General features: G+C 38.6%; 3 protein-coding genes across 3 annotated transcripts; 1 reads left to right on the top strand and 2 right to left on the bottom strand.

The window, feature by feature from the left end:
* Positions 1–10,061: 10,061 nt before the first annotated feature.
* On the bottom strand, positions 10,062–14,703 carry clic5a (chloride intracellular channel 5a). Its single transcript, XM_027172605.2, has 6 exons — positions 13,964–14,703; positions 12,017–12,126; positions 11,809–11,934; positions 11,600–11,706; positions 11,317–11,498; positions 10,062–11,218 (listed from the first exon to the last, which is right to left on the bottom strand). The coding sequence occupies exons 1-6, from the start codon at positions 14,024–14,026 to the stop codon at positions 11,054–11,056; spliced, it is 753 nt and encodes a 250-aa protein (XP_027028406.1). The 5' UTR covers positions 14,027–14,703; the 3' UTR covers positions 10,062–11,053.
* A 572-nt stretch (positions 14,704–15,275) lies between these two features.
* Positions 15,276–19,371, bottom strand: enpp4 (ectonucleotide pyrophosphatase/phosphodiesterase 4). The gene is made up of 4 exons (XM_027172803.2): positions 19,142–19,371; positions 17,756–18,626; positions 17,016–17,186; positions 15,276–16,901 (listed from the first exon to the last, which is right to left on the bottom strand). The coding sequence occupies exons 2-4, from the start codon at positions 18,603–18,605 to the stop codon at positions 16,534–16,536; spliced, it is 1,389 nt and encodes a 462-aa protein (XP_027028604.1). The 5' UTR covers positions 18,606–18,626; positions 19,142–19,371; the 3' UTR covers positions 15,276–16,533.
* Positions 19,372–20,370: 999 nt separating this feature from the next.
* Positions 20,371–24,623, top strand: fam167aa (family with sequence similarity 167 member Aa). Its single transcript, XM_027172805.2, has 3 exons — positions 20,371–20,471; positions 23,465–23,872; positions 24,104–24,623. The coding sequence occupies exons 2-3, from the start codon at positions 23,504–23,506 to the stop codon at positions 24,365–24,367; spliced, it is 633 nt and encodes a 210-aa protein (XP_027028606.1). The 5' UTR covers positions 20,371–20,471; positions 23,465–23,503; the 3' UTR covers positions 24,368–24,623.
* Positions 24,624–27,531: the final 2,908 nt, after the last annotated feature.

The following is a 27,531-nucleotide window of genomic DNA, read 5'->3' as shown; positions in this document are numbered from 1 at the left end:
AACATAGCCTTGGGCACCACCAGATTGTATTCTGCGAGTCTTACTGCTCTGGAAAGCCCCTGCACGATCAATGAAAAAAGGCAAAAGCTGGGTGCAGACTACAGTCTTTAGTTCAAGTTGTGTCTCATACATCATTATTAGTGACAGTTGGAATAACACCCTCCTGCACGGACAGTTTGGAAAAGCCACACTGGAAAAAATCACCTGAGAAAAAAAAAAAAAAGGCAAAGATGTGTTCAGTGCATCACACAGCAGTCATTATTTCAAGCTGTATCTCATGAGACATCATTAGATCTGGCTGTACTGCTAGTATTGTCAGCTGACATTTTATAGCTAACAGCTTATTGAATTCTGTGCCATTCTGCAGATATTGAGGCTCTTTGTTTGGTTTAGAATGGTGTATATAATTTGCAAGACTTCTTTATTAGAGCCAGAATTGCAACAGGTCTGTATTTTACATTAACATTCTAGTTTGACATGTCAAACATGAATTGTTGAGTTTTTTTTTTTTTTTTTTTTTTCACATCTCTGATGCCAATGTGAGATCTGAACCTAAACCTTTGGGTTCTCCTCCGCGGCCGAGCGCTTAACTCAGATTTGAATTTGGTAAAATGAGAAGACTTTCATGTTGATATTCGCTGAGTCTGTTTATTGAAGGAGGCTTATCTGGATATGTCTTGCTAATATTGAGTACAGACTCAAATCTCCATAAGATTCTTTAAGATTTCCTGTCACTCTGCCAGACTTTACCATTTATAAGATTTCTGCCAAAGACTTTCAAAACATACTGAGCCTGAAGTACAAATGTCCCATTGTAAGTCAGGTGATTAATGCAAACTGATTTGTTCCATGTAAAGAATCAGTTAAGGCAGTGTGATCTTTAAACACATCGCTGAATGTTTGCCCAAAGCTGCACCAAAGGCCCTTTAAACAATCATATCAGTGAATACAAACATCCTAAAAGTTCAGCCTGCTTCAGTGTTTGGGTTGGATAACATGTGCAAATACTTTTAATACATTTATATTAGGTTATTTCTCATTGACATGACAAGGTTTGTTGGAAGTTGGGCTTTTTGTATGCGAACCAGAAGCTAGAAACAAACCAGAAGCTAACTATTTAATGTAGTTTTATTCAAGTTGATTTGTAACGTAAATCGTCATAAATGTTTGTATAGAACAAATATTGGTTTCAAATGTATCTACAAAAAAAGTGTTTGATGTGAAGAATTGAAAACAGTTGCTGTGTTCATAATGTACCTCTAATTTATGTTAAAAAAAAGAAAAAGAAAAAAAAAAGAAGAACCTTAGTCCAGTATCGGCTCTTCGACAAGGTGGTCAACTAGCAGTGTGTATCACTGCTGTGACTAGAAATACGCGTATTTACAGGAGTCATGCATCTGCTGAGTACATAGTTTCTCATTGTATCAGTAAATCAGACAATTGATGATGTTTCTTGTCTTTCACTGCTTTTATGGCAGCTGCCCTATAGGCCATGCTGAAATATATGAACTTTTTTGCATGCTAAACAGATACACTCATATATAACAATCCAAGAGCATTTAAATATATATTTAAATGTTCTTGGATTGTTACTTGGTTGAGTAATGTTTCTTAACACCGTAAAAGTATCTTATCATATCTTATTGAAACCCTCTGTGATGAGAAACAGTGGTAAGGTTCTTCACAGAGTTCCTGAGAGGGACAACTGTATAACCTATAGATTATAGAAATGTTTCAAAGTCTCAGAGTTGGCAGTATTATGTAGTTTTATATAAGTTTAGGCTTTCTATCATTATACTAGTCAAATCAAATATTTACTAACATTAACATGTTTCCATTGTGATCATAAATTTATTAATGATGGAAAACTGGATACAAATAAATGTTATATAAATATATAATTATTAAATTTTTTAAAAATAACTTTGTAACATCACAGACACCAAAGACTTTTGTGGCATGAAACAGAAAGGTTTACATTTAAGAAAGTCTTGGAGGGAAAAACTTTAGCTTCCCATGTGCTCTTGATCAGTATTTTTGTTTTGACCATGACATACTGGAAATGCTTCAAAAAGACCTTCTTGTGTTATTAAAGATTTTTTATTTAACATTTTTCTTTTGGTTAACAGCACTGACATAAACTTGAAATCCATGCAGTTTTCATTAACTAATAAAATGTCATTTTAAATCTAATATATAGTGCTGAACATAGCTTTGCCCCAGAACCAATAGCTTAAACTTTGTGTCACAAGTGGATGCTGGATTGTTTATTTTTTGCACTTTTTTGTAATCACAAATAAACCAATAATATATTAATAGAAAAACACCACATGGTTTATGTTAATGCTGCGTCATATTGTATAGTAAGGAAACTGCTTCAGATCAGAAATGTCTTCAGTTCTGCTACTGAAGTCTATAGTGTGCACAGTGCACAATTCTCTAAAGAGACAGTTTAATGATCACATCACACATTTAATGGCTTATATTTCTCCTGACACAGTTCAGAGAGCTGGAGTGCTGTATATGACGTGATCAGTAGACGACGTGATGAGGATTTTGGTAAGGTCTTCATCACTATCCCTCTGGCTGTGAGAAGTGAAAAAATTCTATGTGATTAATAAATCTCACTGCTGCCGTGAGCTGCGCAATCCAAACCAACAGAACCCCTGTGTTTCTTTCTCATGTCTCCGTCTTTATTTGCGCAAACTCTGATTTACGCGTCATTTCCCCAGATTTCTGTGCGCGTGAATTACGAGAGGCTCCGGTTTCACTGCGTGTCGCGAGGAGGCCTGCTCATTGCTCACAGACTTAAAAACAACCCGATGGCCCCACAATCGTTTCACAAGCAATCCCAATCCACGAGTTTAACGATGGCACCTTGCCACCGAGAGCGGCCCAGACGCCCGTGCTTTCCATGTGAAAACAGAGCTACTCGGTGTCCCTGCGCTGTCTCAGCCAAACGCACAGCCGTGATTTACACCGGCAGCTGAGCGGCCAGTGTCGGTGAAATATTTGCTGCCACCGGTAGAGAGATCCGGACAAATGAAGTGTGAAGCTCCAGGGAGCAGCAGCAGGAGGAGGAGGAAGAGGAGGAGGAAGAGGGCGGCACAGACACTGAATGCGCACAGCACACGGAGAGCTCCACATGAGACTAGAGAAACTTAATGAATATAGAGCAGACTGCAGGTTTGATGAGGAATGAAGAAGTGGGTCTGAAATGACACTGTATTCACTGCAAGTTCATGCCTTCTCCTTGATATTAGCTATTGGGGTTTGGCTCAGAAAACGAAGCAAGTGAATGAGATAAAGCAGGTTCTCAGAGACATGGAAATGCAGGCTGATGTGAAAGTTGGTGAAAATAAGTCCTAAAGGTCAAACCCACTAGATCATGATCGCAACAGCAAGAAATGCTGCCCTCATGTGTCCATTTCTAGTAAGAAAGATCATCTTAAAGTATCCTAATAAGAAACTCGTACAGACATCTAATGAGATTTTATTATACTAAATATATATTTTAAATATATATTTTTATATCATGATTTGTAAATTAAAATAAAATAAACAAAATAAAACACCAAGTCTTATTAAACTTCAGGGATATCCAACAAGATGGGAAGCATAAGCGATTTTGTATCAGTTTCACCTTCTTTGGTGCAAATTAAAGTGTGAACAGGTGCAATGGAGAGGCAACAACAAGACAACCCCCTAAAAGGGAATGGTTTTGCTAGTGGTTTCCAAATCCTCCGTATCCTTTCTGACTAACCTGTCTCTAGCTCTTTGTTGTGTTAGTGTCCTCGTACTTCTTCTACATTACTACACTTTCTAGGGAACGATAGAAGAGGCATCAGGAGATGGACTGTTAAATGTGGAAAGTTGGACAGGGTCGTATAGGAGCAACAAGCCAGCAGCAGAACGGGTATCTGCTCTTTTGTACAAGGAAGAACAGGAGAAACACCACCAGAGCCCACCAAATGACTCCCCAGGCTACTGGTGTGCAAGTTTCTGACCAAGCCATCAGAGATCCTGAGATCACAGCCCAGACCCGTGCAGCTTGATTGGCATAGAAGATTAGAACTGGCAGTTCAACCACTGGTACCCTGTTGTACACTTACATTTACATGTATGGCATTTGGCAGTTGTTCACTTCATGGATGAGTGCAGGGAACTGACTTGACAGACTGAGCACAAAAAGCCGGGAGATGATGTGGGAAACGTTATGCTGCCTGCAACATCATCAAGCATGACTGCTTTGGTGCTGGGTCAGTGATGGTATATACTTGGAGCATCACACAGGCCTCCATGTGCTAGCCAACTGCTGTTCTGTACCAGGATGAAATCCTCAGAGCTAGTGTCAGAACTTAAGCTGGTGCAGTGGGTACTGGGTTCCACATTTTGCATGATATTCTCAGCCTGATATGACCAGAGTGCAGAGGCAGTTTCTGGATGAAAAGGGCAATGATGCCATTGACTAGCCCTCACGTTCCCCCACACCTGAATTCAATTGAGAACATCTGAGACATGTATCGGAGCATCCAGAGCCACCAAGTAGCACCACAGACTGTCCAGTAGCTCACTGGTGTCCTGATCCACGGTGGACACCATCCACCATCTCACCTGGTTATCAGGAGTGCAAACATGGGGGCCATACAAACTGCTGACATGTATTATGAGTTGCAGTGATTGGAATGGGTCTTAGTCAGCATGTACTGCATGTATAAGAATATTATGAACCTGCAGTCCTGTCATGTCTAATGCTGTGCTAAGATCACTTAGAGATCTATAATACAGTCAGTTACAGATTCAATGTTCAAATCAAATCAAACATCATACCTACTATTGATGAATGTATAAAGACTCAGCTGAGATTTGATTGGTTTAATTCCTATCTTTCATATCAATATCCCTGGTTTATTGGTATGAAACTGCCAAGATCCTGAAGGAATGCTTTATCTTGTGGGAACGGTTCCATCCAGATTCATGAGAAGGATTTCAAAGCACTATTTTAATAGCATGTTAGGGAGACACATTGCTTCATGACAGTATAAATTCTGCTGTTCTATTTATTTTGTGTTTATAAGCTCAGAACATGTTTATACTCCATGTCCTCAAAGGCTGAATGAAATTTCAGTGTTTAAAAAACAACTTGACAAACAAGAAAATATAAGCAGGAACAGATTGGTGCTTTTAACAGATGAGCTATGACTATATTTATGTTTGTCGGACAGCTTATGTGAACTGGTTTCTAAACACCGAGTTTCGTTTGAGGAAAAGGAAAGAGTGAGTGATGAAAGAGGCCAGTGATGTCCTCAGAGCTTGCTCCTTCATGGCAGCCTACCACAGACCTGGCATGGCCCACAGCCAGCGGGCAGACCAGAGGAGCCGACAGCAGAAGGGAGAACGCCAGGCGCATAAACGGAAACCCAGTCATATCCACAAACATTGTTCTGAGTCAGAGAGAGAGTGGGTGGCAGTGGCCCATGGAAACCATGGCAAGACAGCATTCTGATGCACAAGCAGAAATCTTAATCTGAGCTTTGTGCCATGTATATATATGCAATCAGTCTCTCCATGCCGGGTGGTTGGTTTTAGATTCTAGAAATAATGCTCTCCGGATTCAGGGTTTTTTATGTTTTGGAAGGAGTCAAACTACTATGTGGTGCATTTAGACTCTGTTGTGGAAGGCTTATGGCTTGGGCCTCGGTGTGCTTTAAAAATATAGACTGATCATCAGGGTGCAGTTTTCAAGCAGAGTAACCAGGGAACCGAGCCGTGCTATTAGCTGGTTTGATTCCTGCATGGCCTGGGAAGACACTAGCATTTTAACGCCCATCATCTTATTGACACAAAAAAGGCTCCTTGCTTGTAGATCCCAGCACGTCATTACCTTCCCGTTTCTCTCAGAAAGAAACTTACATTTGAAAACAAAGGGAGAAAAAAGATGTGCAAACAGAAGAAAGACCCTGTTCTGACACCTCAGAGAAGCAATGGAGTGCCAAATGCTAAACAAATGCATGTGTCAGAGAGTGACAATTTACAGAATGTCAGAGTCACCCTTTCAATCTGCCATGGTCCACTGCACTTCATGGACCGGTCTGACATCAACACTGGCCCATTCCTCAAAGCACGTCACGGTACAGCCATGAACAATTCATTCCTCAGCTTACAGAGCACATGTGTGATTTAGTGTGAGTTAGTGGAAGACTTGCTGCATTTACTAGAGCCGTGTTTCACACACTGTACGAGCGACATGTTCAGGTGACTCCAGATTCTAAACACAAGTCTGACTTTGGGTATTAATTTACCATTGCAGCAACTGTGACAAACAATTTTTTGCTGTAGATCAGCAAAACCAATTCAGATGCTCAAATAAGAAAATCAACAAAAAAAATCTACTAAATAAATTGGAAAATATTTGAATAGAGGATGTTAAAATAAGTGCACTTCAGGATGGAAAGTTAATGTACTGTACATGAAGAAAAGCTATATGCTGCTCCTGAAATTTCCAAAAAGTTGACTTGGACCAGGACAAAAAGTATTCTTACCAAAGCAAACAATGCTGAACGCCATCACATACACCCTCGGCATGAACACATCTAATTTTCCACCATAAAAACGTGGAACCGCTCGGATCTTTTCATGAGGTGCAGACGGACAGCACTGAAGTCTAAATGGGGATCTGACCAATCTATACCCACAATTACCCTGCTGTTTGAAATAGGGACGAGCTGAAACATTTGGTATTATTTAGTGTGTAGGCAATGTCAGTGATGCACAACCAGTTCTCAGTAACAAATCCAACAAGATCTCAGTAGATATTACTGCACCGCACTGTTCAAATCCAGCTCTGTGTATTAACCTATAATTATGAGGATGAAGCCAGCGCTTGTTTTTGAAAAACCTGAACTGAACTGCAGGTTCTCTCGATCAAGGACTGACTCGACTGTCCAAAAAAGCCTCTGATGTCGGGGACTTGAGCCTGCTTGTGGTGAACTAGCATGCCTCGTGCAAGGCCCTTTGGCACTGTCTGTGGCTCCGGCTCTGCTTTACATTACCATGCATGTGGATTGGTTTTAGAGCTATGAAAATGTAATTGCCACTTCGGTATAAGTTAAATCATGTGGGAAGTGAGAACTGCTAGTCAGTGGCCTCTTTTATTTTCACACCATGCAAGCTGGGGGAAAAGCTGTATAATAAATACAGATGACCGGGGATGCATGGTAAGGAGAAAACATAATGCTCATTGTTATCACACAACACCCAACAGATTCTGCTCTAGTGAGCATGAAGCAGTATGGACTTGTTCATCGGTTAATGCTTTATTAACTGTTGCTCTTGTTGGAATTTCATTCTAGTCCAAAGTGTAGATCAGTGACAGCCATGTCAAATGCTTACACTTGGGAAAAAAAAGGTTTTGTGTTTATTAAGGCAAATTTATTTGATCCAGCTTTACTGACACATCCATAATACATCATCAGCAGTGAGGTGCGTGTGAGGTGTAAGATGTAAACTAGATGTAATCACATTTTCTTATCTACATACAAATTACAGAACTGGACAAATGACAGAACTGTATGTTTTGTGTATATTGAATGAAAAAGCTGGTTAAGTAAAAAAAATTTAATGCTCCTATGCAATATTGTGATAATTCACTGACCGTGAAGCTGGAAATCCGCCACAGTAAGTATAATAAATGTTAAAGAAAAATATGCAAAGCTACAGTCAGCAATAGTTATTGATTTGTCTAGTAATGACACTATGTTTTACTTTACTTTTAAAAACATACATAAATCTATAACAACCACTATTACTGTCTACACAGTCTGTGTTAAATGACCTAATACACTTTGCTACACATACATTTCTTTGTTAGCTAAATTTTATATTTATCTACCCAATTTGTATTAAAGATAGCTATTAGCATTATTTGCATATTATAATGAGCATGATATTGCATTGTAGGTGTTATAAGCATGCTAGCTGATGTATGGGGTTTAGCACTGGCTTACTGGCTTACCTGCGTTCCATGGTTTAAAGTGACAGATGTAATAATCATTTTTTATTTTTTAATGCATTTTTGCCACTCTTTGTACTTGTACTTTTTTTTTTTTTTTTACATAACTGTTTAAGTAACTGAAAAGGTTTGTATATTTGGTCTTACTTTGAGTAAATAATTTGAAGCTGTATTTTTTCTCCAGAGTTTTGAGGAGTACACATTAAAATGAGTATAACGTAAGTAAGGAATTTGTACCTGGTACTCTTCGTCTGATTCCAGGTCATTCCCCGACTGCTACACCTACTGTAATACTGAATTGAAGAAATACAAGACATCAAATGCACCACAGATGTATTACCAATGTTTGTCTTTTCCAGTGTTGTAATGTAACGAAGTACAAATACCACGTACAAGTACACGTATACAAGTACAATACTTCGTTACTGTACTTAAGTAGAAATTTCACGTATCTAAACTTTACTTCGTTATTTAAATTTGTCAACTTTCACTTTTACTCCACTACAGTTCCTAGATAAAATGTATACTTTTACTCCGCTATATTTCCACTAAGCATCTTCGTTACTACAAAATGCAATCGGAAGAAATGTGTGCGACTGCAATAAGGGAGGTTTGGTGGATCGCCGCACCTACATTGCGTTACGCACGTCCGCGCGCTCTATTTCAGCGTAATGTTGCCAAAGGGAGGCGGAAGCACAACTGAAACCCCCATGGAAGCCCCTACTGAAGGACCTCCCGTTATCGTAGACCAGGGGTGGCCAAGAGACGAAGAGACCAAGAGCCAAATTTTTACTGTGTTACCGCAAAGAGCCACATCAAAGACATGGGCACACATGATCATCACCCCCATATTTTATCAGATACTTTAAGACTTTTACTTGAGTAATATTTTAAAAGGCAACTTTCACTTCTACCAAAGTCTTTTTCTAGTACAATACTTGTACCTTTACTCAAGTATTGCTTTCTAGTACTTTATACAACACTGGTCTTTTCATTGTGTTCTATCGAGAGCCTAAAGGGACAGGGTGATGTGTGTGCTGTAACAAACTGAATGTCTAGACCCATGTGCTCATGGCGAGACATTTTATCATCCTGCATGTCACAAAGCTTACTTAAGTAATCAGGAAAGGAGCGAGGTGCATGTTTGACAGCCTCTGGTACCAGTAGTGGCCATATAAAGATTGCAGACATATCTGCAGATGGTTTGAATTTCCAGTGAAAGAAACACACTGGACAGACCTGAGCTGGTGAAAGGGCTTCCTCCACAGGAAGTGCAATAATTAAAGCCCAGGAGGCCACAGAGCCCCAGGCCATTGCAGCCGTAGCTGTGTTACACCTCTCCAGTTTCATGCAGAACTCCACTCGGTATGATCTCCATACACATATTACACTGCAGCATGTGTTATTCTCCTGTCAAACTGAGTCTGACACAGAAAGCAGGCAATCTGATGGTGTGACAGGGAAGTTTCATACGCACTATTTCCCTGAGGACAGGTACAGGATATTTTGTCAAAACATTTTTTACTTATTAAGTTACATTTGCTTAAATTATTGATTAAGTAGCAATATATGTTCATACATATTGTATAATGAAAACCATTAAAGTCCATGAGAAAAAAAAATATTGCTATTAATCTTCTTGCAAATGCAGGATTTATACTTGAAGTGAGTGTTTAATGGATTCTTCACATTGTAATAGATTATATTTTATGCATGTAATACAGGATGTCCCAAAAGTTATAGAATACAGTTATAGAAAGGAATTATTTATAATCACACTATATAATTCAAAACAGCAATATAAAAAAATACATTTATTTGCCATTAGAAGAGATTTCAGTAGCACACTGGCATATAGCAGAGGACAGAAATGTGCAAGATTCACCTAAAAGTACAGAAAAACATCATTTGGGACATTGTACAGGAACAGTTATATTATTATTATTATTATTATTATTATTAGTAGTAGTAGTAGTAGTAGTAGTAGTATAATAATAATAATAATAATAATAATAATAATAATAATAATAATAATAATAATAACGTTATATTGTTATTATTATTAATTTACCGATAATTATACAATTATGTCAATGTTTCAATATTATCACTGACTCACAAGCAATCTTGTATCATGTAAAATGGACATTTTGAGAAATTGAGATTAAACCGACATTTCATTAAACAAACATTTCTTTGTTTCCTCATTCAAACTTTTGCGACTGGCGGTAAACATTGTGTACTGTATACTGTGTACTTCCAAGGCTTTATCACAAGATGGCGCTGTTTGCTTAAGTAGAATACACTCTTCATAAGAAGTGGATGGAATAAACATGTTCGTGTTCACTAAAAGTCTAATCTCAAAATCCAATACTGTTCCCAAATGAGCATAAAATGTTAGCACATACACTTAATCATACAGTTAGAGATATAGCAATCAGGTTTAAGCAAAAGAACCTGTTGCATGTGAAACATATAAACAGGTTCACAGAATACAGTATGAACCGCACTGCACAAAAATAAAACTCTCCATCAAAGGTAATACATGTAATAGATTCAGTGCAGAAGTAGATTGCATAGCATTCAGTTGTGTATGCTTTATTTGAGCATATTTTAACTGGATTCTGAAAAATACTGCAGGTTTATTTAACTCTGGTGACTGGATTGCGTAAAGTAATATGATTGAGCGGAAAACGATGACACAGGCTGCCTTGTGCATTTAAAAAAAAGTTAAGGCTACAGAGATTTGAATAGAACTATTTTAGTGGCACAGTCTTTTCTCAAGCCCATTACAGAGTTGCTGATTAGACAGATTCGTGCCATTCGTACCCAGGGTGCAAAACAGCAACGGCATGTAAAATGTACATAGGCAGCATCAGACCAGACAACAGTCTATCTAGGGCATTTATAGGACTGATCCAATATGGCGTCCTCAAGGCAACACACAATAAAGCTGCAAACTGAAAAACTGAGACAAAGACTTCACCTGTCTTTGCAGTTAAGTCAGTAAAATTGAACTACGTGCTTGGATTTCTGTAGGTTTCACTTGCCCAGACGCCGGGCTACATCCTGGTAAGCCAGTTCGATCTCTCTGTCCGCTGCACACGTGTTGGTGAACTCATCCCTTGCGTAGGCGTTCTGTAGATAGCGCCACAGCCCACTGTACTCTGAAGGTATCTCAAAGTTACGGTATTTCTTAGAAACCACCTTGAGATAAGATTGTCTTCATTGGAAAATCTCCAGAGTATTTTTAAATATGTAAATACTGTAACATTATTCCTAGCTTGTGAAATCATAGGACTTACCTTGACAACATGAAGCTTAGGGAGCAGGTTGCAGTCTGCGAGTGTTAATTCATTACCATCAAGGTATTTACGATTGGAGCACTTCTCCTCCTCCATGCTATCTGCATCGATCTCCTCAGGCAGAGGAGTATTAAGGAAATCGTCTAGTTTCTTCAGAGCCTTAAGTAACCCACGCTGTAGACCTGCAATTTGAAAAGATGTATGTTGGTCAAGAGGGGACTGCCAGAACCTGGAGCATGAGTGAATTTGGGCATCTGGATCACCAAAAAAATTTGCTGCTCACTTGTGTTAGCCTCAGTGTTTGTGTTCTTTATGTATGCAGAGAACTTAGCAAAGATGTCATTTCCTGCTGTATTTGATTCCCTGTTTTTTGTTGCTAGTTTTGGGTACCTTGAGAGAACAGAGGCAATAAAGGGGGTTGTTGAATTTGCACAGACAGGGAAATACAAAAAAAAGGAGAGAAAAAAACCTGCTCACTAATTATCTACATACTTTGGAGGTGCCAGCATCTCCTCTAGGTACTCCTCAATCTTGTTGACATCAGTGCGTACCTCTCCATTAAAGGTAAGGAAAGGCGGGTGTGTTCCAGGAGCTAGATTATGTAGATCTGGTGGTTTCCTGTGCAATGCCAGAAACTACTTAGATAAGAATACTTAGACATTAAACCAAAATATACCTACTTTGATGAGCACATTATTACCTTTTCAGATCAACAGTGGTGACATTAAATACAACCCCTTTCAGCCATAGGATCATGAAGAGTCTTTGGGAGAAGGGACAGTTCCCAATGCTCTCCCCATCACTGCCTGCCTGGAAAGAATGTAATACTATTATATATACCTATTATAATTCTACTAGTGCAACAGCAGCTAATGTGAAAAGACAGCAATCACTGGTTGAACAAAATTAAACAGAGATGTTATTGTGCTTATTTTAGTTCTCTTTCTCACTAATGTTCATGTTCATACTGAATATTCTTTTGCACCTGGTACTGTTTGACATTATAATATACAGCTGAAGAAGTCTAATAATGTATTGAGCTGCCCTGAACCACCATAACAGCTCTACAAAGCACTACAGCATAGATTCTACACATCTCAGGAACTGTACTGGAGGGATGAACACCATTAATGCAAAAATTATTTCCTCAAGTAGTGTTTTGATGATACTGGTAAAGAAAACTGTCTAATGCAAAACAATCCCTGAAAAGTCCCATAATACATCTACTCCCATTAGGATAGAAGCGCTCAGTTAATCGACAGATCAGTTAACTTCACAGAGCTGCTGCCACCATCTTGGCAGCATCATAGGATAATCAGTCAGATTAACTTTGTATTGATTTGTAGTGACCCTAACCTCTAAAAGGATATAAAACTTTGCCAGCACAATGTGCCCCCAAAGTAACACTTTCCTTTCATTTGTTCTCCATCTGTTTAGACTGGCTTGTTACATGCTATTATTAAAACACAGTCATTCAGCATGAGTGTGAACCGAAAACAAAACAACTCAGTACCGTGAGTCAGTGTCATGGGTCTAGACTCAAGATTATTACACCCTTGAGTGGTGTGAGCAGTTGCATGAATCCGGTGGGGCCTTTTGTCCTAGCAGTTAATCCTGATATCAAGTCAATCATATGAACCAAATAAGGGAGCAATCACAATCCATATCTGAAATTAAGCGCTCATGCTATTCAATAGGAGCATTGAACTGGGCTGGAAAACTGAGCCAGTCACACGATCCCAACTGGACCTGAATTATTGATGGAAATTCCATTACCTGCCTCATTAGCCCTCGCCCCAAAGGGTTCGAGTCTGACTTGTCAACAGAACCTTGAGCTTGACTTCATCCTAACCTCATTCAATTGATTCTGTTTTATCACCTCTTCACTACAGGTTCAAATGTTGTGCGCTTAGATTTTAAACAGTTACAGCAGGGATTCAAAGTTTATTATTCTGTAAAAAATTACATTGATTTAACGCAATAAATTAGTTGATTTTCATATAAGATCTGTGTGAATACATAACATCCTCTTTACCCTCTTTAATGTATTAAGACAATATGCTGTATGGGATTTTTCCCATATATTTGTTTTGTTGTTGTACATTTGATTTGTGACTGAGTATTTTTGTAATTTAACACATGATTTGCTATAAACAAAGGAGTAGAGCAATCACAAAAAAAGGCATAACTTACTGACACTACTTATTTCAGCTGATTATGCAACTGACCTGATCTTTCATCAGATACTGCAATAGTCACATCATAACTGCCCCATCTTTAACTATCACAGTGTTCTTGCTGCTCAAGCCACAAACACTAGCATTGATCTGATTTACCCTAGTGTAGCACTCCCACTGAGGAATTAGAGCGTTGCAGTGTTGATAGGAAGGCAGAAATAATTCAGTAGGGAGTGTGCCTCCTGGGCAGAGAGAGTGCTACTGAGACACCTGTCCATTTCAGCTCAGCACTTCAGTACTTCTGCTTCACTGACCAAGTGATGCTGACTAAAGTCTAACACACAGACCTAAGCAACAGCACATGTCCAAACATTAAAAAAAAAAAAATCCAAAAAGCAGGCAAAGAGCATCCTCATAATAACTAAAGAGAAACAAATAAAGGTTCACAATAGCATGCCATGCACCCTTACCTTTACGAACAACTCAATGTCAGGATCCTTATCCTCTTCATTTGAAGAGAACAAGTCAGTCATTTTGACTCTATTAATGTTCCCTCACCCAATTGTGCCAGAGAGCTCAGGTTGGGATGAATCGAGAAAGCAGGAGGAAGCTTGCTCACCAAAGAATCTCCTTACTGTCCTTACTGTACCTTCAGCTGGTTGTAGTGATGGTCTTGTTCATGCAACAAGTGCATGAGGTACAGCCTTGTTTTGATTTGGCCCCTGGGCCCAGCTGTCAGGGGTACAGCATGCTCTCACTGTCACACTCAGGCCAAAAATAGCCAGCAAAACAGAGAGGGAGGAGCTCCAAATGTCTGCTCGTGTGTCGCCTACACTCCCTCCACACACTCTCGCTCTCTGGTCTTTATGTCCTGCCAGCAATCAATCACTTTTCAGTATCTCATGTATTAAAAAAATAAAAAAGTCAGTGACTGAATCACCCTGGGAGCAGAGGACAGAGATGTCCTACTTCGTTCAGTGTGAAAATCCAGATGAAGTGTTCAAGATCCAGGAGGAACAGATGTGACACAGCAATAAGTGCAAAAATAATTGTGTTTGAAAGAGAATGCTACTTAAATCAATACAATATTGCTATACAGTGAAAGCTCATCTGAGAACCTGCTTGAATAATGAAGTGTCCTTGATTATCATTATCATGAGTATCATTATCATGTCCTCCATAAACAGATGCTGCAAACTGAGATCAACGTGAGGTGAGCTTCTGATTTCACAAATATAAAACCTGAAAGAAAACAAAAAACAAAATAAAAAGTTAACACATATTTTGGAAATTTAGAAAATACTGCTAAGTAGTTACTGTGAAAATAGCAACCTGTAGGAAAGTACAGCATACGCTATACACAGTGAGTCAAAGATGGGAACTAGCCTCGGGTGGAGAAGAGAGCTGGACATTCCACTCGCTAAATATAGAGGCTTGCTCATCTGATAACTCACCCCACACACACACACTCTCACACACACTAACTCACACACTTCCACCTAAGGCTTAGGTGTATACTGAGGTCATATGACTTAAAAACTCCTGACATAAAATGTTTACTTCGTCTACTGTTTATTGCTACATACACAATAACCTAGTTAATAAGTAGCAATAGCACAATAATTTCTGAATGAGACTTTATTACATGCAAGACATTCCACTTAAACTTGTCCGAGCTGCAACATCATCAACATACACAAGCGACTTAACTATCACGACAAATTGAAAGAAACTTGAAATGCATTAGTCACTCATTCTTTTAAAGATTTTCTTGACCCAACATAATTCAATAAACCCTTTAATGTGTGTGATTTAAACATCTTTGAATGTCTCTTGACAGTATACATAAATACATGAGCGCCCTCTAGCGGTTCAGATGCAACCACATTAGAAAGCTGTCAATACATTCCTGCTTTACATCATCAACCATTTAATCTGCCTTAAAATAACGAAACTAATTATTATACACAGAAAGAAAATCTATCAAAATCATAGTTTAAACACACAAAGCTCTGCAAAAGTTTCCACAACATATCAATACCTGACTATCTTTCCCTTGCATAGTTATACAGTACCTGTACCTTATAGGAAGACTTCAAGAAAACAGCGAACCAGCCCACAACACAAACATCTAAGTGCAAGAAATTCACATTCTCACAAAAATATAATTCAAATGATCACTAATTTTCACCACAATTATACACTACCAGAATAGAAAAATAGAATATCTTAGTATATAGAACAATATGCAATAGGAAAGCAGAAGAAATAAACATTCATTTGCACTTAACAAAGCTTAAAACACAAGGAAATAAATATACAGTGTGCAGAATTCAGTAACTTGATTGTTTCAGTTCCTGGCTCTATGAAAATCCCACAAAACACTGAAGCAAAGAAAAAAAAATACATACATGAAAACATTCTCAGTGCATTTCCTAGAAGCTGAATGAACATTGCACTTAGCACACATAAAATACCTGATAATATAAAGTATATGCCTTATAGTCATCTTACAGTTTAGAAAGTTTTGTGATATGTGCCCAAAATATTTGCTTTAATAATAATGGAAGTCTTATTATGCCTTTATACATTATATATATTTATATGACCTGACATTCATCTGCAAATATTAATAAACAAAATTACTGAAAAAACCTCCCTAAATATTACCCTCATTATATAGACCTCATCTTAAAATAACATCTTAGTATAATCTGTTGCCTCAGTATATTCTTAGCCTAGGGTGAAAAAAAAACAGGTAAACTGGAATTTATAGGAACTTTACACTTGTTTAAACTGCTATGTAAAATAAATAGTATCTATATCTATAAATAGTATCTATATTCTTTGGATAGCTTTATGCAATGATAGGGAATTTTTTGCTACAGAAGCAAAGCCCCTTCTGATGATCATTTCTTTTTTCGCTGTGCCCAGTTGTACTTTTATTATTTATTCATATATTACATATTTATATAGTTTTTTTTATTTCCGTTTGGTACGTATGTTGCATGTACTTGAACCAACCCTAAAATTTCGACTCTTATTCAAGCAAAGGTTCATCGTCCTCCTCCTCCAGCTCCAGTCGTGCAAACGGCCTTGACGAGGAATGCTCCCTGTGCTTTAGCAGTCTGAAGAGGAGGGTGATGGTAGTGAGTAAGATGAGGGCGCCGATGACGATGCCTATAACGGCTGCCAGGTCTGAGCACTTCTCTCTGAGCAGCACACAACGTACATTGCTGAAGCTGCCGTTATTAGGCATCTCAGGGATTCCCAGGAGGTTGCACATGAGCGGATAAAGATCAACGCTGTTGATGCTGTTCATCCGATAGCCTTTCCGAAAGTCAGGGCCCTGGGCTGCCAGGAAGGGGTGCATGCTGCGCAGAGAGTTATCATAGCCATGATCACCCACTGTGGAACAAACAATACAAAATTCCTGTTAAAATAACACACTGGACATTTTAAAGAGCTCTGCAAGCATATATCTGATTAACTTGACTGAATTTCTAGTTAGATACCACTTACATCGTGGAAGGCTGCCATTCTGAACAATTGTCCAACCTTCATCAGCCAGGAGGATGATGGGCTGAACGTGTTTGTTGTTTCTGTAGTGCAGCTGGTCGGGTATTGCAAATTTCATGTAAGCCTTCATGTGTGCATGGCACTTGCTAAGATTTTTGTACAAATTTGTGGAATCTGTGAATAAAAAAAAATATTTTATCACCTACTTCATTTTTCAAATTTCACCTAAAATACACTGACATGACACTGTGACCGAGGTGCCAACATTGTGAAAAACAATAAAATAGAAAAACAGAACTGTGCCACTAAAAAAAAAATATCCTGACAGATGTGGTCTCAATACTAATCACATCTGTCAGGAATTTGTTTTAATTTTTTTTATCTAGGTGTGTTTTGCATTGCTGTGTTAATGAACAAATCTGTTCATTAACACAGCAATCCAAAACACACCTAGATAGAGTCAGCACAGAGTAAAAGTAAGTGCAAATGAGTTTCACATCTGCTCTCTTTTCCCCTTCAGTAAATTGCCTTTAATTGCTGGTTAAGCTAAAACAAACAAACAAAAAAAAAAACAGAAAGGTGAAGTTTACTGGTGTCTGTCTGGCTATAGAACAAAAGAGAACAAAAACTGTTTAACATTATTGATGTTGGCACCTTTAGTGGGATCATAAACAATCGGTTGTTAATTACTAGGGTGAATACTGCACAGAGAGTAGCACACATATTTAATGGCAAATACTCACTGTTGACTGGAATGATGGCAGCCACTGGAGTACTATCCACCAAAACATAGCTATTCTGATCAACACAGTCATCAAGCTTAATCAGTCGGTCCTGGGAGCATTGCACCATGCCATGATCACTAGTAATAATCACATTAATTCTCCCCAATAGTCCTGTCTGATTGAGATGGTCCATCAGAAACCCCACATGGTCATCTACTTCCTTCAGTGCCTTGGCCATCATTGTGGTGTTTTCTGGTCCATATTTATGTCCAGTACTATCCGGTTCTTCCCAGTACAGAGCAGCAAACTTGACCAAAGTGTCATTAGTAAGCCAATGTGTCAAGTTGCCCAGTCTTTCATCAAATCTAACCTTTGGGTTATATTTAAAAAAATATGACGAGGTACGGTTTTGAATCATGACATCCGTTCCTGGCCACATTGCAGCTGCAGACCTATAATTCTTGTCCTGAACAGACAGCCAGATCGGAGTCGCTTCGTTCCACCAGAACGGATCACTAGAATTACGAACAGTAAAATATTTTTTTGTCTCCGGGTCATACATGCGACTTGCCAGAATTCCATGACTTTCCGCATACAGTCCAGTGACAAGACTGTAATGGTTAGGAAAGGTTTTAGTAGTAAAGACATTGGTAAGATGATCAATAAAAACCCCATCAGTGAAGAACTTCTTCAGATTAGGGAATTTGTATTTTTCCAGATAGTCAGCGCGGAAACCATCGAACGATACAATCAGTAGTGGAGTTACATCTTTTCCATCAAATTTCTGTTCATTGCTTGTTGCTTTCAGACTGATGGCTGATTCATAACATGCTGCCAGAACATACAGAAGAGCCTGGAGATGCATCATTTCAGTGTGAACGTCTCCTTACTGCAAGAAAGGAAAAAATAGTACATCAACTCACTTTGCTTTATTTTAGGTTTACACTCTGAAAGATCAGTAAGGAAAGAGCACACACAAGTTTCCTGCTAGAAGACTAGCAATAGTTTATGTATGGCATTGACATTGAAATGGTTCCTCATTTTACTGCCATATTGCTAAACTAGCTGACCTGGCCTTCTAATACACAATAACCAACTACACCCCAAGTTATTTTTAATAACATATAGGTAATCGATTATTCTAGTCTGAGTCATAGCTAGGGCAGATTGGAGATCAATGCTAATGCATTAAGATATGCTAAAAAGATAGTCTGAATGAGAAAGATTCCTAAGTTTAGTGGCATTTAGAAGAATTTAACACAGCTAGCTAAACGTGTGAAAACCGCTTAACAACTAAATAATTACAGAACTAATAGAGAACGCTAGCTGAAGTTCTCCTACATTAGCCTGAATGTGTAACCGCAGCCTTACACTATAACGCGTGACTACATTTACGTGACTTACCAGTGAAACAGATCCAATCCACAGCTGTATAAAAAGAACAAGCAAGTTTTCACCATCCGATTAGACACAAGTTAAAAATATTTGTTGTATAATCTTAGTAAAGAATAGCGTATATATTCAGGCATGATAAATCGACCAACCAAAACGATACGTATTTTACAGAAATAAACCAGAAACTCGCAAGCTTTATAGTCTTGTATTACCGGTTTGCTCACTTCCTAGAAGTACACTAGTGACAGACAGCTCGATAGGCCAATAGAAAGCTTGAGTTCTGTCCCGCCTCTCAACGGCAGGTGCTCCAATTACAGGAAAATGTGATGTTAAAGATAATTAAAATTTAACATAACATTTTCCTGTAATTGGTAAGATAAAGATAATTAAAATTTAACATCACAACTTAAATATGTTTTTATTTTAATGTTGTGAACGATATTATTATTATTATTATTATTATTATTATTATTATTATTATTATTATTATTGTTGTTGTTGTTGTTGTTGTTGTTGATATTATTATTTTTCTTCTTCTTCTTCTTCTTCTTCTTCTTATTATTATTATTATTATTATTATTATTATTATTATTATTATTATTATTATTGTTATTATGTGCAAGAAATTAAACAAAAAAGACCATTCGTCCTTTGTTTGTTCGTCCTTTTTTTTATTTTTCCCCCCATTCATTTATTTAATTGATCCGGACTGTAGGTGTGAGGTGTAAAAACACCCTGGCTGTAGGCGGTGAACTCATTCACATCTAGGGATAATACTGTAAGTAACCTGAACTCAAGTTAAGAATTTGTCCTTATTGTGATTATAAAAGACAAACAGTCTAAAAAGTTTACTGAGATCATGACAGTGTCAAGATGTGTAGGCCTGTAATTTGAGGTAAATTGAGGGAACTAAAATAGGTGTGTGTGGCGAATTAACGCGTTCACATTGCTTGTTTTCTGTTAAGATTTTCTGCAGCTATACCTGAATCCCACTTGTATACTTGTATTATTTCACTAATATATATTTGTTAAATAATACAAGTATACAAATCTGAAAATAAAAAGACGAACACACAAAGGACGAATGGTCTTTTTTGTCGATTTTCTTGTACATAATAATAATAATAATAATAATAATAATAATAATAATAATAATAAATATATATATATATATATATTGGGGCAGAGTGATATACATACATACTTGTGGGGGTCCTAAACCCCCCCCCCCCCCCCCCCACACACACACAGGCACACCCCCGTATGTATGAGTCTCACTCTAGCCACGCAGCCTGAGAAAGCGCACACAATCCTGTGATCACGCCTACCAAGAGATGAGGTAGGTGTTCTTTTATTGCAAGCATATCAGATTATCAGATCACTATACGGTTGCAGTGTAAGCGCTACTGCGTTATATCTGCATTAAATGCACGGGGCTGCACAGCCCTTGGTACTGTAAGTGCATTCGATGCAGGCTGTGCTGAAGAGATTGCGCATTCAGAGCAGACCCAGTGTTACAGCAGTGGCGTCGATAGTTATTGAGGGCGATAGTGCATGTGTCCACGTATGTGTGAGCTTAACCTGCTAGCCAACAAATGTGTGGTTCATTCACACCTTGTTTTTTTTTTTTTATCTTTTCCATTATAATGTTGCTAGGAGTGATCTAAGCATTTGATTTGGACATTCACAGTTAAAAAACTTGTAGGCCTGTGCATGTGGGGGTGTTTCTATATCTTACTGTGGACTAGATTTCCCTACAAGAATAGGGATATCTGACAGTTTTAAAATAGTGGTCCCCAGAGGTTACGTTTTCTTAAATTAAATAAATACATATAATATTCATTTTTCAGTTTTGGCCATTGAAGTTAGTGTTAGGTTTAAGTGTAGACACATCATTAATAAGCTGCAATCATTAAATTATAATAATAATAAAATATTACTACATTATAATAAAATATTTTATTAAAAGTTCTCACAAGTGTAGTACGACAAACCAATTCCATTTCTTGAGCATTTTTTACACTGTGTGTAATAAATTGTTTGTTCAATTATAATTCCTTCTTGCAAGTGACTAATGTACACAATGTATACAAATGTATAGACTGTGATAAGGTACTGCACACATTACTGTTACTGCTATAGCCTACTTTTAAATGTGCTCAGATACAGGAGCAGCTAAGGTCACCAAATCATGTCAAGTAAGAGTGAGGACAAAAATGTTTATAGCTATTATGATCCTCTTTGTGGTTATGTCCCAAAATAGACACACAGAGAAACAAAGACACAAAGACATAGTCTAGCTATTCAGTCACTGATAGTGTACTTTAGATCCAGTTAATTTTGTCAGACTGTTATTGTCATTATTGCATTGTCAGACAGACAAATTGAAATTCATATGTGTATCTCCTAAAAATGTCACTACGGTGTTGGCTTCAGTCCATTGTGAAGGAACACAGTGTTCAGTAAAAACTTTCAGCTATGGTGCTTATGGCAGTTGTCTTGACTCCATCACACATTAGCTCACTTAATAAATTCAATCAGAAATCAGTTATCATATATAGTTTTCTTCTGTATTTGCAATATCAATTTATAAAAGTGACTATTATATATATATACAAAAGTTCAACAAGTACATTACCGGTCAAATTGTTCATAGACCTGATTTTTTTTTTACAATACTGAAGCCAAAAAACAGTAATAAATAACATACTGTTGCAGTGGAAAAGAAAACTTTTATATTTGGACTTCGTAAAATTATTCTTATTATTATTCAGTTTTCTAATCTAGCTTCATGTGACAGACACCAGTTAAAAAGCATAAACCTGTATTAAAACTTCAATAAGATAAACACAATTCACTATTACAGTGAATTTAAAATAAATAAAATGGTCTGTCAAAATGTTTGAATAGTAGTGTAGCTAGTAGCAACTTCTTTAAACTTACAGCCTTCAAATATTAACATCACTTTGCAGTTGAATTCTGCTTAGAATTTAGCTTAGTTAATGTATTATTAGCTTAATTATGCTTATTATTCCATTTATTTGCTCAATTATTAAATACTAAAACATCCCCATAGGGGTACATGCTCACATTCTAGAAAATTTCTAAATTATGTGTTCATTATTTTTATAGTAAAAAAGCATGGAGCTATGCAAAGCATGGTTGTGTTTCTACCTCTAAGTTATTTGTTCTGCACCAGTTATCATGCTACATGCATAGATTCCTAGAAATGTTTATTAGTGTAAAGGCAGTGACCCATATCCTTATGATGAGTACCATCATATTCACTTAAGCACATAATCCAGCTCACATTCCTGAGGCATGTCCCAGCTCATTGTTTATGTACATAAGCATGTGCTGGCATTTTGTTGACCACATGGCCTCCTGAAAAGTCTTTCTGAAATGTGAAGTTTAGTGTTTAGCCCAGTTGATTAAGCCTGTCTGATACATGCCCTCTGATCAGAGCCACCCGAGATGAAATGAAGACTGGAGAGATGAAGAGTCTGGCTGGACTCTAGGGGTTCCCAGTTTAGCAGGCAGCTACTGTGTCCTACTTCACTGTTCACCCTCAGGAGCCAGTAAACTTCAGCCAAAGACTCTAGGAAACCTAATTTGGTGGTGGATGGAAAATGCGTTCTAATCATGATCATTATTAAATCATTAAGTCGGAGCAACTGGGAAAAAGAATGCTTTAAATTCAGTGAGGCAAGGGAAGGTATGAAAATCCATCATAAAAGTGAATAAGAATTGTAATGGAAACAGACAGATGGCAAAAGCACAAACATTTCTTGCAGAAGATTGCCAAAGTAAAACTAATTCATTCAAGCTTTGTTACACAGCCTGATATGGTGGTCATAAAATTTGTTCCATACAAAAATCTGTAGGTCATGTGATAAGCATAGTTTGCATTGGCTTGGCCGATCGTATTACTTCCTCGTTCCACAGGTGGATGTTGAAAAAACGGAACTAATACCTTATTTATTCTCCTTCAGTTTTGTTATCTAAAGGTCTTGAATGTTTAATTGAGGAAATATTTAACAGGATGAGATATTTAAGAGAACCTAAGAGTAGTAGATTTTAAGATTTGATCCTTTTTGTAGCTTGTAGTTACTTGACTTTTTTTAAAATTATTATTAAATTTAGTTTAAATGGTTTTTAATGCATATTTCTTCTAACAGATGACATAAACACTTGTCAGTATTTCCAGAATGGATGTATTTGAATACCATTATTCCTAAAGCAACATGTAAATCTACCAAGAAAAAAAGTAACATTGTTTTACCTGCTTATTAAAAACAAGTAAATAACCACCTTTCTCACTTTATCTTTCAGTGTGTTTGAACAGTTTAGTAAGAATTTTTATTGGCTAGAATGTCCATAAAGACAATGCCAGTCCCGCAGACCCTGATGGTAACACTAACCAACCCAGATGAGGACAGAAGTGTTTCATTGAACCAGGATGACTATCTCTCCGGTCTGAAGGCTTTGACTGAGAAGCTACACCTTGAGACAAAGAGGCCTTCGCATATGGAATGGAGGTTTCAGTTAGAGAGCCAGCAAAACAAAGCTCTGCAGACCTCAGTGGCTGTTAAAGAAGGACACATACGTCCGTGGAGTTCTCTGAAGTGGACAAAGTCATCATTGGACTTTCCAGGAAACAAGCTTCAAAGGCATCCACCTGAGAGGCTGAAAGGGTTTGGAAGCATTACTAAGGCACTGGAATGGCTTAGAAAAGAGTTGGTAAGCTCTGCACACCTTTTTGTTTAAAGGCAAATTGCTGGTTTACATATGCAAATGTTTAAAGACAAGTCTAATTTCAATTGGCAAGTTGCAAGAAACTAGATCTATGAACTATGATCTATTTAGACTCTTTGAATATATCTTTTTTTGCTATAGCCTAAAATTTTATATGTTAGTTGTTTAGTATGCCATTGTTCTTACTTGCTGGCCCTTGTGCATTATTTACAATAGATGGAGATGCGTGTACAGGACCAGCAGCTAGCTCTCCAGCTTGTGCGTCTCCACGGTGATCTTAACAAGGTCAAAATTGAGCAAGCATGTAAACAACATCAGAAGATGTTAAACGATGCTACGTTTGAGCTGGAAGAGCGCTATGAGATGCTGGATCTCCTTTGCGATGTCCCTGTCACCTCTGGATTCGGGATCTCTGCACCACTCAAGCTCATCGGCATCACAAAGATGAACATCAGCTCCCGTCGCTTCTCTCTATGTTAATAACTGCATAGACTGAGTATATGGCAGATTTCATTACAAACTAAAAATGAGCACTTAAAAGTCATTTAATATGTTTTGTCTTAAGTCATACTCATGGTTTAATTCACCATCAATGTGATATGGCCTAAGGGTTAGAGAGTCTGACTTGTAATCCGAAGGTTGTGGGTTCGAGTCTCGGGCTGGCCATGACTGAGGTGCCCTTGAGCAAGGCACTGAACCCCCCAACTGCTCCCTTGGTGCCGCAGCATAAATGGCTGCCCACTGCTCTGGGTGTGTGTGTTCACTGCTGTGTGTGTGCACTTTGGATGGGTCAAAATGCAGAGAACGAATTGAGTATGGGTCACCATACTTAGCTGTATGTCACTTCACTTTCACTGGATCAGCATATCAGCATTGCTTTGGCTCGATTCTGAGCTTTTTTACTGTCTGTGCAGACATGCTATATTCACATGAGTTTCCTTCAGATTCTTCCCACTGTCCAAAAAATGCAATTGCAGAGTGTCTATGCTAATTGCCTCTTTTGTGTGAATATTTCTGTTCAGGGGTCCCTGCAATGGACAAGCAAGACTCTGACAGTGAGCAGGATAAAGTGTCTACTGAAAATGAATGAGAGAGAGAGAGAGAGAGAGAGTGAGAGAGAGAGAGAGAGAGAGAGAGAGAAATCTAAAGCATATTTTATAGTATTTGCATAAATCCATCCATCCATTTTTTACCGCTTATCCGGGGCCGGGTCGCGGAGGGCAGCAGTCTAAGCAGGGATGCCCAGAATTCCCTCTCCCCAGACACTTCCTCCAGCTCTTCCGGGGGAATACCGAGGCGTTCCCAGGCCAGCCGAGAGACATAGTCCCTCCAGCGTGTCCTAGGTCTTCCCCGGGGCCTCCTCCCGGTTGGACATGCCCGGAACACCTCCCCAGGGAGGTGTCCAGGAGGCATCCGAAACAGATGCCCGAGCCACCTCAGCTGACCCCTCTCATTGTGGAGGAGCAGCGGCTCTACTCTGAGCTCCTCCCGAGTGACTGAGCTCCTCACCCTATCTCTAAGGGTGCGCCCAGCCACTCTGCGGAGGAAACACATTTCGGCCACCTGTATCCGGGATCTTGTCCTTTCGGTCATGACCCAAAGCTCATGGCCATAGGTGAGGGTAGGAACGTAGATCGACTGGTAAATAGAGAGCTTCGCCTTGCGGCTCAGCTCTTTCTTCACCACAACAGATCGGTATATCGACCGCATCACTGCGGAAGATACACCGATCCGCCTGTCGATCTCCCGCTCCATCCTTCCCTCACTCGTGAACAGGACCCCAAGATACTTAAACTCCTCCACTTGAGGCAGGAACTCTCCACCAAACTGAAGAGGGCAAGCCACCCTTTTCCGGCTGAGAACCATGGCCTCGGACTTGGAGGTGCTGATTCTCATCCCCGCCGCTTCACACTCGGCTGCAAACCGTCCCTGTGCATGCTGAAGGTCCTGATTTGAAGAAGCCAACAGGACAACATCATCTGCAAAAAGCAGAGACGAAATCCTGTGGTCCCCAAACCTGACTCCCTCCGGCCCCCGACTGCGCCTAGAAATCCTGTCCATATAAATAATGAACAGGACCGGTGACAAAGGGCAGCCCTGCCGGAGTCCAACATGCACCGGGAAGAAGTCTGACTTACACCCGGCAATGCGAACCAAACTCCTGCTCCAGTCATATAGGGACCGGACAGCCCTTAACAGAGGACCCCGGACCCCATACTCCCAGAGCACCCCCCACAGGCCATCACGAGGGACACAGTCAAATGCCTTCTCCAGATCCACAAAACACATGTGGACTGGTTGGGCAAACTCCCATGAACCCTCCAGCAACCTGGTGAGCATAAATTGCACAAAAATAAGCACATACCTGTATAGATGGTACTGTAGATAACAACATGTTAAGGCAGAACCTGTTTTCAAATCCATGACTTATGGTTTGCATGTCTTCTCTAGCTGGCTAACACATCGAACCAGTTGAAAATCATCAAATTCCATTCATTTTTGTTTATCTTCCTTTCATTGTGTCAGTTTACTTAGAACAGCTGGACCTCAGTGAGTCAGAGTTGACAATGACAGCTAGACAAACGCTTCTAAAGGCACTGCACCGCCAATCATTCAGAGTAGATCCATGATGGATCAATATGCAAACTGCACACAGCTTTTCTAATTAAGCTACATCACCTTTCATTTAGAGTGCACAAAGGATATCAGATTGCACATCATGGCAGGGAATTATGGTGTTCTTTACTAGTTTTCTGCATATGTTTGCCTGTAAAGCTTTTGAAGCAGCATTTCTTTTAAGAGAGATTTCCATGAATCCACTCTCTCACTCTTTGATCTCTCTGTAATCTTTGCATGTGATCTCACTGGGCTCTATTGTCTTCATTTGTACCAGGAGAAATAAGCCAGATGTCCATTAAATTACATGCACTTTATGACCAAATGTTTGTGGACACCTGATCTTCACACACACACATATGTGCTTTTTAAATGTCCCATTCCAGATTGAGTTCAACTTTGCTGATATAATAAGCTCAATTCATCTGGAGTGGATTTTTTTTTATAATAGAACTGAATAGATCTTCATTGTCATTGTTTTAAAAACAATGAAAGACAATGATTAGTAGCCTACAAGAATTGGGAATGTAAATCAAATGTAAATAGAAAGAGCATGAATATGAACAAAAGAGAGAAAAAAAAACAGTGTGTAGTAATATAGACAACAGTGTGTAATAAGTAATGTAGCACAAATAAGCAGCATAGTGCATGTATGTTGTGTGTTGGTGCTACTGCACTTCTAGTTTAAGAGGTAGGTCTTCATTGCACCTTAGTGTTGGAAAAGGGTAATGAGAGGAGGTGGAGAGGTTATGCATTTTACTTCCTGACTTTCTACTAGATGTTGGAGCATGGCTGTTGGGATTTGTGTTAATTTAGCCACAAGAGCAATAGTGAGGTCAGACAGTGATGTTGGGCGAGGGCACAGTCTGTGTTCCAGTTCATCCCAAAGGTATTCAGGTGGTTGAGTTTAGGGCTCTTTGCAGGCTAAATTTATGATTTTAATTTCTGATTAAAACTCTTATTTATAGGGGATAAGGGATATTTTTTGCACTGATTGTCCAATGAGACAAATTATCTAATGATAATTT

Source organism: Tachysurus fulvidraco, chromosome 12, assembly GCF_022655615.1.
Source record: "Tachysurus fulvidraco isolate hzauxx_2018 chromosome 12, HZAU_PFXX_2.0, whole genome shotgun sequence".
Classification (NCBI taxonomy): Eukaryota; Metazoa; Chordata; class Actinopteri; order Siluriformes; family Bagridae; genus Tachysurus; species Tachysurus fulvidraco.
This window is presented reverse-complemented; position numbering and strand designations above follow the sequence as displayed.

Bases quoted from the DNA above. Each gene is read 5' to 3' on its own strand.
- clic5a (XM_027172605.2), bottom strand. From the start codon at position 14,026: ATGACTGACTTGTTCTCTTCAAATGAAGAGGATAAGGATCCTGACATT. The intron at 12,127-13,963 runs GTAAGGGTGCAT...CATTCTTTCCAG, and splicing joins ACATTGAGTTGTTCGTAAAG to GCAGGCAGTGATGGGGAGAG. The intron at 11,935-12,016 runs GTAATAATGTGC...GGCATTGCACAG, and splicing joins ACCACTGTTGATCTGAAAAG to GAAACCACCAGATCTACATA.
- enpp4 (XM_027172803.2), bottom strand. From the start codon at position 18,605: ATGATGCATCTCCAGGCTCTTCTGTATGTTCTGGCAGCATGTTATGAA. The intron at 17,187-17,755 runs GTGAGTATTTGC...TTTTATTCACAG, and splicing joins TGCCATCATTCCAGTCAACA to ATTCCACAAATTTGTACAAA. The intron at 16,902-17,015 runs GTAAGTGGTATC...TTTGTTCCACAG, and splicing joins GAATGGCAGCCTTCCACGAT to TGGGTGATCATGGCTATGAT.
- fam167aa (XM_027172805.2), top strand. From the start codon at position 23,504: ATGTCCATAAAGACAATGCCAGTCCCGCAGACCCTGATGGTAACACTA. The intron at 23,873-24,103 runs GTAAGCTCTGCA...TATTTACAATAG, and splicing joins AATGGCTTAGAAAAGAGTTG to ATGGAGATGCGTGTACAGGA.